The sequence below is a fragment of the Pseudophryne corroboree genome, chromosome 4 (genome assembly GCF_028390025.1).
Source record: "Pseudophryne corroboree isolate aPseCor3 chromosome 4, aPseCor3.hap2, whole genome shotgun sequence".
Lineage (NCBI taxonomy): Eukaryota > Metazoa > Chordata > Amphibia > Anura > Myobatrachidae > Pseudophryne > Pseudophryne corroboree.
This window is the reverse complement of record NC_086447.1, coordinates 875,147-889,046: the sequence shown is the minus strand read 5'-3', so window position 1 is coordinate 889,046 and position 13,900 is coordinate 875,147. Positions and strand designations below refer to the sequence as shown.

Here is a 13,900-nt window from a genome sequence, read left to right as displayed (position 1 = left end):
GGGGTGTTCCTGTTATCTGTTACACTGTATGCGGGGGGTGTTACGGTTATCTGTTACACTGTATGCCGGGTGTTCCTGTTATCTGTTACAATGTATGTGGGGTGTTCCTGTTATCTGTTACACTGTATGCAGGGGGTGTTACTGTTATCTGTTACACTGTATGCCGGGTGTTCCTGTTATCTGTTACACTGTATGCCGGGTGTTCCTGTTATCTGTTACACTGTATGCCGGGTGTTCCTGTTATCTGTTACACTGTATGCCGGGTGTTCCTGTTATCTGTTACACTGTATGCGGGGGGTGTTACTGTTATCTGTTACACTGTATGCCGAGTGCTCCTGTTATCTGTTACACTGTATGTCGTGTGCTCCTGTTATCTGTTACACTGTATGCCGGGTGTTCCTGTTATCTGTTACACTGTATGCAGGGGGTGTTCCTGTTATCTGTTACACTGTATGTCGGGTGTTCCTGTTATCTGTTACACTGTATGCCGGGTGTTCCTGTTATCTGTTACACTGTATGTGGGGTGTTCCTGTTATCTGTTACACTGTATGTGGGGTGTTCCTGTTATCTGTTACACTGTATGCGGGGGGTGTTCCTGTTATCTGTTACACTGTATGCCGGGTGTTCCTGTTATCTGTTACACTGTATGCCAGGTGTTCCTGTTATCTGTTACACTGTATGCGGGGGGTGTTCCTGTTATCTGTTACACTGTATGCCGGGTGTTCCTGTTATCTGTTACACTGTATGCCAGGTGTTCCTGTTATCTGTTACACTGTATGCGGGGGGTGTTACTGTTATCTGTTACACTGTATGTGAGGTGTTCCTGTTATCTGTCACACTGTATGCCGGGTGTTCCTGTTATCTGTTACACTGTATGCCGGGTGTTCCTGTTATCTGTTACACTGTATGCCGGGTGTTCCTGTTATCTGTTACTCTGTGTGCCGGGTGTTCCTGTTATCTGTTACACTGTATGTGGGGTGTTCCTGTTATCTGTTACACTGTATGCGGGGGGTGTTACTGTTATCTGTTACACTGTATGCCGGGTGCTCCTGTTATCTGTTACACTGTATGCCGGGTGTTCCTGTTATCTGTTACACTGTATGTGAGGTGTTCCTGTTATCTGTTACACTGTATGTGGGGTGCTCCTGTCATCTGTTACACTGTATGCCAGGTGCTCCTGTTATCTGTTACACTGTATGCCGGGTGTTCCCGTTATCTGTTACACTGTGTGCCGGGTGTTCCTGTTATCTGTTACACTGTATGCCGGGTGTTCCTGTTATCTGTTACACTGTATGTGGGGTGTTCCTGTTATCTGTTACACTGTATGCCGGGTGCTCCTGTTATCTGTTCCACTGTATGCCGGGTGTTCCTGTTATCTGTTACACTGTATGCTGGGTGCTCCTGTTACCTGTTGCACTGTATGCCGGGTGTTCCTGTTATCTGTTACACTGTATGCCGGGTGTTCCTGTTATCTGTTACACTGTGTGCCGGGTGTTCCTGTTATCTGTTACACTGTATGCCGGATGTTCCTGTTATCTGTTACACTGTATGCCGGGTGTTCCTGTTATCTGTTACACTGTATGCCGGGTGTTCCTGTTATCTGTTACACTGTATGCCGGGTGTTCCTGATATCTGTTACACTGTATGCCGGGTGTTCCTGTTATCTGTTACACTGTATGCCGGGTGCTCCTGTTATCTGTTACACTGTATGTGAGGTGTTCCTGTTATCTGTTACACTGTATGTGAGGTGTTCCTGTTATCTTTTACACTGTATGACGGGTGTTACTGTTATCTGTTACACTGTATGCGGGGTGTTACTGTTACCTGTTACACTGTATGCGGGGTGTTCCCGTTATCTGCAGCACAGAGGGTAACAGGAAAAGGAAGAGGAGCTTTGTAGGAATCACATGATGGGACACGGACACATTACTTATGTTACATGTATATGCGCTCACCGATGACGTGACGCGCCAGCACCTCATACGGGTCACCTTGAAGCTCCCTTCTTTCATTTGCTCGTTAGGAAGTTTCACCTGGAAGTTGAGCTCATTGTTCCCAGCGCTTACAATGACCTGACAGCCCTTCTCCGGGAAGTCTGTGATACAGGGATCGAACTTCAGATATCCGTAATACTTCAGCGTCTGCGCAAGCTGGATGAACTGTGCAGAGACAAATCACACGTTACCGGCACGTATAATATCCCCCATCACTATACAGCACCGGCCGCGTGTCACTGACACGTATAATATCCCCAGTCAATATACAGCACCGGCCGCGTGTCACTGACACGTATAATATCCCCATCACTATGAAGCACCGGCCGCGTGTCACTGACACGTATAATATCCCCAGTCACTATACAGCTCATATAATATACCCCATCTTACGGACATTGTCTAATTGACATTCTTCAGCCTCATCTCCTCACCGCTCCTCCTTACATCTCCAGCCTCATCTCCTCACCGCTCCTCCCTACATCTCCAGCCTCATCTCCTCACCGCTTCTCTCTACATCTCCAGCCTCATCTCCTCACCGCTTCTCTCTACATCTCCAGCCTCATCTCCTCACCGCTTCTGCCTACATCTCCAGCCTCATCTCCTCACCGCTCCTCCCTACATCTCCAGCCACATCACCTTACCTCTCCTCCCTACATCTCCAGCCTCATCTCCTCACATCTCCAGCCTCATCTCCTCACCGCTCCTCCCTACATCTCCAGCCTCATCTCCTCACCGCTCCTCCCTACATCTCCAGCCACATCACCTTACCTCTCCTCCCTACATCTCCAGCCTCATCTCCTCACATCTCCAGCCTCATCTCCTCACCGCTCCTCCCTACATCTCCAGCCTCATCTCCTCACCGCTCCTCCCTACATCTCCAGCCACATCACCTTACCTCTCCTCCCTACATCTCCAGCCTCATCTCCTCACATCTCCAGCCTCATCTCCTCACCGCTCCTCCCTACATCTCCAGCCTCATCTCCTCACCGCTTCTCTCTACATCTCCAGCCTCATCTCCTCACCGCTTCTCTCTACATCTCCAGCCTCATCTCCTCACCGCTTCTCTCTACATCTCCAGCCTCATCTCCTCACCGCTCCTCCCTACATCTCCAGCCTCATAGCCTCACCATGCCTCCCTACATCTTCAGCCTCATAGCCTCACCGCTCCTCCCTACATCGCCAACCTCATCTCCTCACCGCTCCTCCTTACATCTTCGGCCTTATCTCCTCACAGGCCCTCCTTACATCTCCAGCCTCATCTCCTCCCTACATCGTCAGCCTCATCTCCTCACAGCCCCTCCCTACATCTTCAGCCACATCATCTCAATGCCCCTCTTTACTTCTCCAGCCTAATCACCTCACCGCTCCTCCATACATATCCAGCCGCATCTCCTCACTGCTCCTCCTTACATCTTCAGCCTCATCTCCTCACTGCTCCTCCTTACATCTTCAGCCTCATCTCCTCACTGCTCCTCCTTATATCTCCAGCCTCATCTCCTCACCATCTCTCCCTACATCTTCAGCCGCATCATCTCACTGCCCCTCCCTACATCTTCAGCCTCATCTCCCCACCGCTCCTCCTTATATCTCCAGCCTCATCTCCTCACCATCTCTCCCTACATCTTCAGCCGCATCATCTCACTGCCCCTCCCTACATCTTCAGCCTCATCTCCCCACCGCTCCTCCTTATATCTCCAGCCTCATCTCCTCACCATCTCTCCCTACATCTTCAGCCGCATCATCTCAATGCCCCTCTTTACATCTCCAGCCTCATCTCCTCACCATCTCTCCCTACATCTTCAGCCGCATCATCTCAATGCCCCTCTTTACATCTCCAGCCTCATCTCCTCACCGCTCCTACATACATATCCAGCCTCATCTCCACACTGCTCCTCCTTACATCTTCAGCCCCATCATCTCACTGCCTCTCCCTACATCTTCAGCCTCATCTCCTCACTGCTCCTCCTTACATCTTCAGCCTCATCTCCCCACCGCTCCTCCCTACATCTCCAGTCCCATCATCTCACTGCCCCTCCCTACATCTTCAGACTCATCTCCCCACCGCTCCTCCCTACATCTTCAGACTCATCTCCCCACTGCTCCTCCTTACATCTCCAGCCTCATCTCATCTTCGTACATCTAGAGCCTCATCACCTCACCGCTCCTCCCTACATCTCCAGCCCCATCATCTCACTGCCCCACCCTACATATCCAGCCTCATCTCCACACTGCTCCTCCTTACATTTTCAGCCTCATCTCTTCACTGCTCCTACTTACATCTCCAGCCTCATCTCCTCACCGCTTCTCCCTACATCTTCAGCCTCATCATCTCACTGCTCCTCCTTACATCTCCAGCCTCATCTCCTCACTGCTCCTCCTTACATCTCCAGCCTCATCTCCCCACCGCTCCTCCTTATATCTCCAGCCTCATCTCCACACTGCTCCTCCTTACATTTTCAGCCTCATCTCTTCACTGCTCCTCCTTACATCTTCAGCCCCATCATCTCACTGCCTCTCCCTACATCTTCAGCCTCATCTCCTCACTGCTCCTCCTTACATTTTCAGCCTCATCTCTTCACTGCTCCTCCTTACATCTTCAGCCCCATCATCTCACTGCCTCTCCCTACATCTTCAGCCTCATCTCCCCACCGCTCCTCCCTACATCTCCAGTCCCATCATCTCACTGCCCCTCCCTACATCTTCAGACTCATCTCCCCACCGCTCCTCCCTACATCTTCAGACTCATCTCCCCACTGCTCCTCCTTACATCTCCAGCCTCATCTCATCTTCGTACATCTAGAGCCTCATCACCTCACCGCTCCTCCCTACATCTCCAGCCCCATCATCTCACTGCCCCACCCTACATCTTCAGCCCCATCATCTCACTGCCCCACCCTACATCTTCAGCCTTATCTGTTCACTGCTCCTACTTACATCTCCAGCCTCATCTCCTCACCGCTTCTGCCTACATCTCCAGCCACATCACCTTACCTCTCCTCCCTACATCTCCAGCCTCATCTCCTCACATCTCCAGCCTCATCACCTCACCGCTCCTACCCTACACCTCCAGCCTCATCACCTCATTACCACATTCAGGAGTGTCCCGGGCACACCTAACCTCTGGAATACTCTGCCTCGTGCCATTAGATTTTCCTCCAGTGTCCATGGGTGCTACTTAAATATTATTTAGTTTTATTCCAACTTACCACCGCTCGTCCTGACTCTTCATTCTCTGCCCTTTTCCCCTATACTATCCACCTGTATCCTCTATAAAATGTAAACTCACGAGAGCAGGGCCCTCTCTCCTTTGTCTTCTATACATAAATACTCGCTATAATTATGTATCTATATATTATAGACCTGTGTGTATCAGTCTGTTCTTATATAACATATTGTCCGGTTTAATCTCAGGTATTATAGAAAACTATAATAAATGTAATAATGCACACTATGCACAACAGTCTCCGCACAGTGCCATAGACCTGACCAGTAAGTGATGGGAGACACTCGGGAACATAATACAGAGAGTGTCCCTTCCTGAGGACACCAAGCTCTAGTAATAAGATCTTACCACTCGTGCCCTCCTGGACACTATGCACAACAGGCTCCGCACAGTGCCATAGACCTGACCAGTAAGTGATGGGAGACACTGGGGAACATAATACAGAGAGTGTCCCTTCCTGAGGACACCAAGCGCTAGTAATAAGATCTTACCACTCGGTGCCCTCCTGGACACTATGCACAACAGGCTCCGCACAGTGCCATAGACCTGACCAGTAAGTGATGGGAGACACTGGGGAACATAATACAGAGTGTGTCTCTTCCTGAGGACACCAAGCGCTAGTAATAAGATCTTACCACTCGGTGCTCTCCTGGACACTATGCACAACAGTCTCCGCACAGTGCCATAGACCTGACCAGTAAGTGATGGGAGACACTGGGGAACATAATACAGAGAGTGTCCCTTCCTGAGGACACCAAGCGCTAGTAATAAGATCTTACCACTCGGTGCCCTCCTGGACACTACGCACAACAGGCTCCGCACAGTGCCATAGACCTGACCAGTAAGTGATGGGAGACACTGGGGAACATAATACAGAGTGTGTCTCTTCCTGAGGACACCAAGCGCTAGTAATAAGATCTTACCACTCGGTGCTCTCCTGGACACTATGCACAACAGGCTCCGCACAGTGCCATAGACCTGACCAGTAAGTGATGGGAGACACTGGGGAACATAATACAGAGAGTGTCCCTTCCTGAGGACACCAAGCGCTAGTAATAAGATCTTACCACTCGGTGCCCTCCTGGACACTACGCACAACAGGCTCCGCACAGTGCCATAGACCTGACCAGTAAGTGATGGGAGACACTGGGGAACATAATACAGAGAGTGTCCCTTCCTGAGGACACCAAGCGCTAGTAATAAGATCTTACCACTCGGTGCCCTCCTGGACACTATGCACAACAGTCTCCGCACAGTGCCATAGACCTGACCAGTAAGTGATGGGAGACACTGGGGAACATAATACAGAGAGTGTCCCTTCCTGAGGACACCAAGCGCTAGTAATAAGATCTTACCACTCGGTGCCCTCCTGGACACTATGCACAACAGGCTCCGCACAGTGCCATAGACCTGACCAGTAAGTGATGGGAGACACTGGGGAACATAATACAGAGAGTGTCCCTTCCTGAGGACACCAAGCTCTAGTAATAAGATCTTACCACTCGGTGCCCTCCTGGACACTATGCACAACAGTCTCCGCACAGTGCCATAGACCTGACCAGTAAGTGATGGGAGACACTGGGGAACATAATACAGAGAGTGTCCCTTCCTGAGGACACCAAGCGCTAGTAATAAGATCTTACCACTCGGTGCCCTCCTGGACACTACGCACAACAGGCTCCGCACAGTGCCATAGACCTGACCAGTAAGTGATGGGAGACACTGGGGAACATAATACAGAGAGTGTCCCTTCCTGAGGACACCAAGCGCTAGTAATAAGATCTTACCACTCGGTGCCCTCCTGGACACTATGCACAACAGTCTCCGCACAGAGCCATAGACCTGACCAGTAAGTGATGGGAGACACTGGGGAACATAATACAGAGAGTGTCCCTTCCTGAGGACACCAAGCGCTAGTAATAAGATCTTACCACTCGGTGCCCTCCTGGACACTATGCACAACAGTCTCCGCACAGTGCCATAGACCTGACCAGTAAGTGATGGGAGACACTGGGGAACATAATACAGAGAGTGTCTCTTCCTGAGGACACCAAGCGCTAGTAATAAGATCTTACCACTCGGTGCCCTCCTGGACACTATGCACAACAGTCTCCGCACAGTGCCATAGACCTGACCAGTAATTCTATGCACAGACCTTAGTGGAAATCCAGAGCAATAGTACACAGAGACCGATTATTCTGTCCATGAGACAAGATATATCCCAATGGGAATATTACTATTAATTTACACTTCCCATAGCATCGCCGGCTCAGTGTTATACTGGCACAGGCGCCATCCCTCTGCCCAGCTACCGGCACAGGCGCCATCCCTCTGCCCAGCTACCGACACAGGCGCCATCCCTCTGCCCAGCTACCGGCACAGACGCCATCCCTCTGCCCAGCTACCGGCACAGACGCCATCCCTCTGCCCAGCTACCGACACAGGCGCCGTCCCTCTGCCCAGCTACCGGCACAGGCGCCGTCCCTCTGCCCAGCTACCGACACAGGCGCCATCCCTCTGCCCAGCTACCGACACAGGCGCCATCCCTCTGCCCAGCTACCGACACAGGTGCCATCCCTCTGCCCAGCTACCGACACAGGCGCCATCCCTCTGCCCAGCTACCAGCACAGGCGCCATCCCTCTGCCCAGCTACCGGCACAGGCGCCATCCCTCTGCCCAGCTACCGGCACAGGCGCCATCCCTCTGCCCAGCTACCGGCACAGGCGCCATCCCCCTGTCCAGCTATCGGCACAAGCGCCATCCCTATGCCCAGCTACCGACACAGGCACCATCCCTCTGCCCAGCTACTGGCACAGGAGCCATCACTCTGCCCAGCTACCGGCACAGGCGCCATCCCCCTGCCCAGCTACCGGCACAGGCGCCATCCCCCTGCCCAGCTACCGGCACAGACGCCATCCCTCTGCCCAGCTACCGGCACAGGCGCCATCCCTCTGCCCAGCTACCGGCACAGACGCCATCCCTCTGCCCAGCTACCGGCACAGACGCCATCCCTCTGCCCAGCTACCGACACAGGCACCATCCCTCTGCCCAGCTACCGACACAGGCACCATCCCTCTGCCCAGCTACCGACACAGGCACCATCCCTCTGCCCAGCTACCGGCACAGGAGCCATCCCCCTGCCCAGCTACCGGCACAGGCGCCATCCCCCTGCCCAGCTACCGACACAGGCGCCATCCCTCTGCCCAGCTACCGGCACAGGCGCCATCCCTCTGCCCAGCTACCGGCACAGACGCCATCCCTCTGCCCAGCTACCAACACAGGCACCATCCCTCTGCCCAGCTACCGACACAGGCGCCATCCCTCTGCCCAGCTACCAGCACAGGCGCCATCCCTCTGCCCAGCTACCGGCACAGGCGCCATCCCTCTGCCCAGCTACCGGCACAGGCGCCATCCCTCTGCCCAGCTACCGGCACAGGCGCCATCCCCCTGTCCAGCTATCGGCACAAGCGCCATCCCTATGCCCAGCTACCGACACAGGCGCCATCCCTCTGCCCAGCTACCGGCACAGGCGCCATCCCCCTGTCCAGCTATCGGCACAAGCGCCATCCCTATGCCCAGCTACCGACACAGGCACCATCCCTCTGCCCAGCTACCGGCACAGGCGCCATCCCCCTGCCCAGCTACCGGCACAGGTGCCATCCCTCTGCCCAGCTACCGGCACAGACGCCATCCCTCTGCCCAGCTACCGGCACAGGCGCCATCCCTCTGCCCAGCTACCGGCACAGACGCCATCCCTCTGCCCAGCTACCGGCACAGACGCCATCCCTCTGCCCAGCTACCGACACAGGCACCATCCCTCTGCCCAGCTACCGACACAGGCACCATCCCTCTGCCCAGCTACCGACACAGGCACCATCCCTCTGCCCAGCTACCGGCACAGGAGCCATCCCCCTGCCCAGCTACCGGCACAGGCGCCATCCCCCTGCCCAGCTACCGACACAGGCGCCATCCCTCTGCCCAGCTACCGGCACAGGCGCCATCCCTCTGCCCAGCTACCGGCACAGACGCCATCCCTCTGCCCAGCTACCAACACAGGCACCATCCCTCTGCCCAGCTACCGACACAGGCGCCATCCCTCTGCCCAGCTACCGGCATCATCCCTCTGCCCAGCTACCGGCACCATCCCTCTGCCCAGCTACCGGCACCATCCCTCTGCCCAACTACCGGCATCATCCCTCTGCCCAGCTACCGGCACCATCCCTCTGCCCAGCTACCGGCACAGGCGCCATCCCCTGCCCAACTACCGGCATCATCCCTCTGCCCAGCTACCGGCACCATCCCTCTGCCCAGCTACCGACACAGGCGCCATCCCTCTGCCCAACTACCGGCACAGGCGCCATCCCCCTGCCCAACTACCGGCATCGTCCCTCTGCCCAGCTACAGGCACCATCCCTCTGCCCAGCTACCGACACAGGCGCCATCCCTCTGCCCAACTACCGGCACAGGCGCCATCCCTCTGCCCAACTACTGGCACAGGCGCCATCCCCCTGCCCAACTACCGGCATCATCCCTCTGCCCAGCTACCGGCACAGGCTCCATCCCTCTGCCCAGCACCAGTCCCATGAAGAAGCTACTGGTAGTGTGCTGTAGTTAAACCTTCCCCATGACCCCAGCTGCTGCTGTACCTCTTTCTTGGAGACTTTCTCCTGCAGAGACTTCAGCTGCCGATGTTGATCCTTGGTCACCTGCACCCAGCCACACTCAATATCACTGACGGTCTGCGAGGAAGCGAGAGGAAAGGTGACATGCCGGTGGCACAGGCGTCATCACATTACATCAGAAGCAACATACACACCAGTCTCTATCACATTCTGATGTCACCAATCAGCCGACATGCCGACTACGAGATTCCAAAGAGTCAGCAACACAAGCAGAGTGATGGGTGAGTGAGGGCAGGAGGGAGAGTAATATCACTGGGGGGCAGAGTGATGGGTGAGTGAGGGTAGGAGGGAGAGTAATATCACTGGGGGGCAGAGTGATGGGTGAGTGAGGGTAGGAGGGAGAGTAATATCACTGGGGGGGCAGAGTGATGGGTGAGTGAGGGTAGGAGGGAGAGAAATATCGCTGGGGCAGAGTGAGGGGTGGGTGAGTGAGGGAAGGAGGGAGAGTAATATCACTGGGGGCAGAGTGATGGGTGAGGGTAAGAGGGAGAGTAATATCACTGGGGGGCAGAGAAATGGGTGAGGACAGGAGGGAGAGTACTATCACAGGGGGGCAGAGTGATGGGTGAGGGTCGGAGGGAGAGTAATATCACTGGGGGGCAGAGTGATGGGTGAGTGAGGGTAGGAGGGAGTGTAATATCACTGGGGGGCAGAGTAATGGGCGAGGGCAGGAGGGAGAGTACTATCACTGGGGGGCAGAGTGATGGGTGAGTGAGGGCAGGAGGGAGAGTAATATCACTGGGGGGCAGAGTGATGGGTGAGTGAGGGCAGGAGGGAGTAATATCACTGGGGGGCAGAGTGGGTGAGTGAGGGCAGGAGGGAGAGTAATATCACTGGGGGGCAGAGTGATGGGTGAGGGTAGGAGGGAGAGTAATATCACTGGGGGGCAGAAGAATGGGTGAGGGCAGGAGGGAGAGTACTAGGGGCAGAGTGATGGGTGAGTGAGGGTAAGAGGGAGAGTAATATCACTGGGGGGCAGAGTGATGGGTGAGTGAGGGTAAGAGGGAGAGTAATATCACTGGGGGGCAGAGTGATGGGTGAGTGAGGGTAGGAGGGAGAGTAATATCACTGGGGGGCAGAGTGATGGGTGAGGGTAGGAGGGAGAGTAATATCACTGGGAGCAGAGTGAGGGTAGAAGGGAGAGTACTATCACTGGGGGGCAGAGTGAGGGGTGAGTGAGGGTAGGAGGGAGAGTACTATCACTGGGGTGCAGAGTGATGGGTGAGGGTAGGAGGGAGAGTACTATCACTGGTGGGCAGAGTGATGGGTGAGGGTAGCAGGGAGAGTAATATCACTGGGGGCAGAATGATGGGTGAGGGAAAGAGGGAGAGTAATATCACTGGGGGGCAGAGTGAGGGTAGGAGGGAGAGTAATATCAATAGGGGGCAGAGTGAGGGGTGAGTGAGGGAAGGAGGGAGAGTAATATCACTGGGGGGGCAGAATGATGGGTGAATGAGGGTAGGAGGGAGAATACTATCACTGGGGGGCAGAGTGAGGGGTGAGGGTAGGAGGGAGAGTAATATCACTGGGGGCCAGAGTGATGGGTGAGTGAGGGCAGGAGGGAGAGTAATATCATTGGGGGGCAGAGTGATGGTTGAGGGTAGGAGGGAGAGTAATATCACTGGGGGGCAGAGTGATGAGTGAGGGCAGGAGGGAGAGTAATATCACTGGGGGGTAGGAGGGAGATTAATATCACGGGGGGGCAGAGTGATGGGTGAGGATAGGAGGGAGTAATATCACTGGGGGCAGAGTGATGGGTGAGGGTAGGAGGGAGAGTAATATACCTGGGGGGGCAGAGTGATGGGTGAGGGAGGGAGAGTACTATCACTGGGGGCAGAGTGATGGGTGAGTGAGGGTAGGAGGGAGAGTAATATCACTGGGGGGCAGAGTGATGGGTGAGGGTAGGAGGGAGAGTAATATCATTGGGGGGAAGAGTGATAGGAGAGGGTAGAAGGGAGAGTAATATCACTGGGGGCAGAGTGATTGGTGAGTGAGGGTAGGAGGGAGAATACTATCACTGGGGGGCAGAGTGAGGGGTGAGGGTAGGAGGGAGAGTAATATCACTGGGGGCAGAGTGATGGGTGAGTGAGGGTAGAAGGGAGAGTAATATCACTGGGGGGCAGAGTGATGGGTTAGTGAGGGTAAGAGGGAGAGTAATATCACTGGGGGGCAGAGTGAGGGGTGAGGGTAGGAGGGAGAGTAATATCACTGGGGGCAGAGTGATGAGTGAGGGTAGGAGGGAGAGTAATATCACTGGGGGGCAGTGATGGGTGAGGGTAGGAGGGAGAGTAATATCACTGGGGGCAGAGTGATGAGTGAGGGTAGGAGGGAGAGTAATATCACTGGGGGACAGAGTGATGGGTGAGGGCAGGGTGGAAAGTAATATCACTGGACCTCAGTCTCCTGTTCTACTGCTACAGCATGACAGAGTGACCTGCCCAACCATTCCACATCCTTAGCCTCCTACTCTACTTCTACAGCATGACTGAGAGTGACCTGCCCAATCATTCCACATCCTCAGCCTCCTACTCTACTGCTACAGCATGACTGAGAGTGACCTGCCCAATCATTCCTCGGCCTCAAGCCGCCTACTCTACTGCTACAGCATGTCAGAGTGACCTGCCCAATCATTCCACGCCTCAGCCTCCTACTCTACTGCTACAGCATGACTGAGAGTGACCTGCCCAATCATTCCACATCCTCATCCTCCTACTCTACTGCTACAGCATGACTGAGAGTGACCTGCCCAATCATTCCACAGCCTCAGCCTTCTGCTCTACTGCTACAGCATGACAGAGTAACCTGCCCAATCATTCCACATCCTCAGCCTCCTACTGTACTGCTACAGCATGACTGAGAGTGACCTGCCCAATCATTCCACATTCTCATCCTCCTACTCTACTGCTACAGCATGACTGAGAGTGACCTGCCCAATCATTCCACGCCTCAGCCTCCTACTCTACTGCTACAGCATGACTGAGAGTGACCTGCCCAATCATTCCTCGGCCTCAAGCCGCCTACTCTACTGCTACAGCATGACTGAGAGTGACCTGCCCAATCATTCCACATCCTTAGCCTCCTACTCTACTGCTACAGCATGACTGAGAGTGACCTGCCCAATCATTCCCGGCCTCAAGCTGCCTACTCTACTGCCACAGCATGACTGAGAGTGACCTGCCCAATCATTCCACATCCTCAGCCTCCTACTCTACTGCTACAGCATGACTGAGAGTAACCTGCCCAATCATTCCACATCCTCAGCCTCCTACTCTACTGCTACAGCATGACTGAGAGTGACCTGCCCAATCATTCCACATCCTCAGCCTCCTACTCTACTGCTACAGCATGACTGAGAGTGACCTGCCCAATCATTCCACGCCTCAGCCTCCTACTCTACTGCTACAGCATGACTGAGTGACCTGCCCAATCATTCCACGCCTCAGCCTCCTACTCTACTGCTACAGCATGACTGAGAGTGACCTGCCCAATCATTCCACATCCTCAGCCTCCTACTCTACTGCTACAGCATGACTGAGAGTGACCTGCCCAATCATTCCACATCCTCAGCCTCCTACTCTACTGCTACAGCATGACTGAGAGTGACCTGCCCAATCATTCCACGCCTCAGCCTCCTACTCTACTGCTACAGCATGACTGAGAGTGACCTGCCCAATCATTCCACATCCTCAGCCTCCTACTCTACTGCTACAGCATGACTGAGAGTAACCTGCCCAATCATTCCACATCCTCAGCCTCCTACTCTACTGCTACAGCATGACTGAGAGTAACCTGCCCAAACATTAGTAGTGTCACCTACCTGAGCATATAGCAGGTTTAGACCCACTCTGTTCTCCATAACTTCATCGTCATACGAGGAGTCCCAGTAACTAAGGAGGAAAAATTCACAACATGAACATAGGAGTAAAAGGGAAGAGAGACAGTTGCATCCTTATACAAAATCTAATAACCAGGAAAGAGACAGTCACAACCGTACACAA

At 54.1% G+C, this 13,900-nt stretch overlaps 1 protein-coding gene across 1 annotated transcript in view; it reads right to left on the bottom strand.

The window, feature by feature from the left end:
• The window catches only part of SNX17 (sorting nexin 17), a 216,076-nt gene that overhangs the window by 15,978 nt on the left and 186,198 nt on the right, over nucleotides 1-13,900 (bottom strand). The window contains exons 8-10 of the mRNA XM_063916496.1: nucleotides 13,720-13,789; nucleotides 9,867-9,959; nucleotides 1,956-2,159 (exon numbers count right to left, since the gene is read on the bottom strand). Of these exons, the coding sequence (XP_063772566.1) occupies nucleotides 1,956-2,159; nucleotides 9,867-9,959; nucleotides 13,720-13,789 (367 nt within the window). The remainder of the gene's footprint in view (nucleotides 1-1,955; nucleotides 2,160-9,866; nucleotides 9,960-13,719; nucleotides 13,790-13,900) is intronic.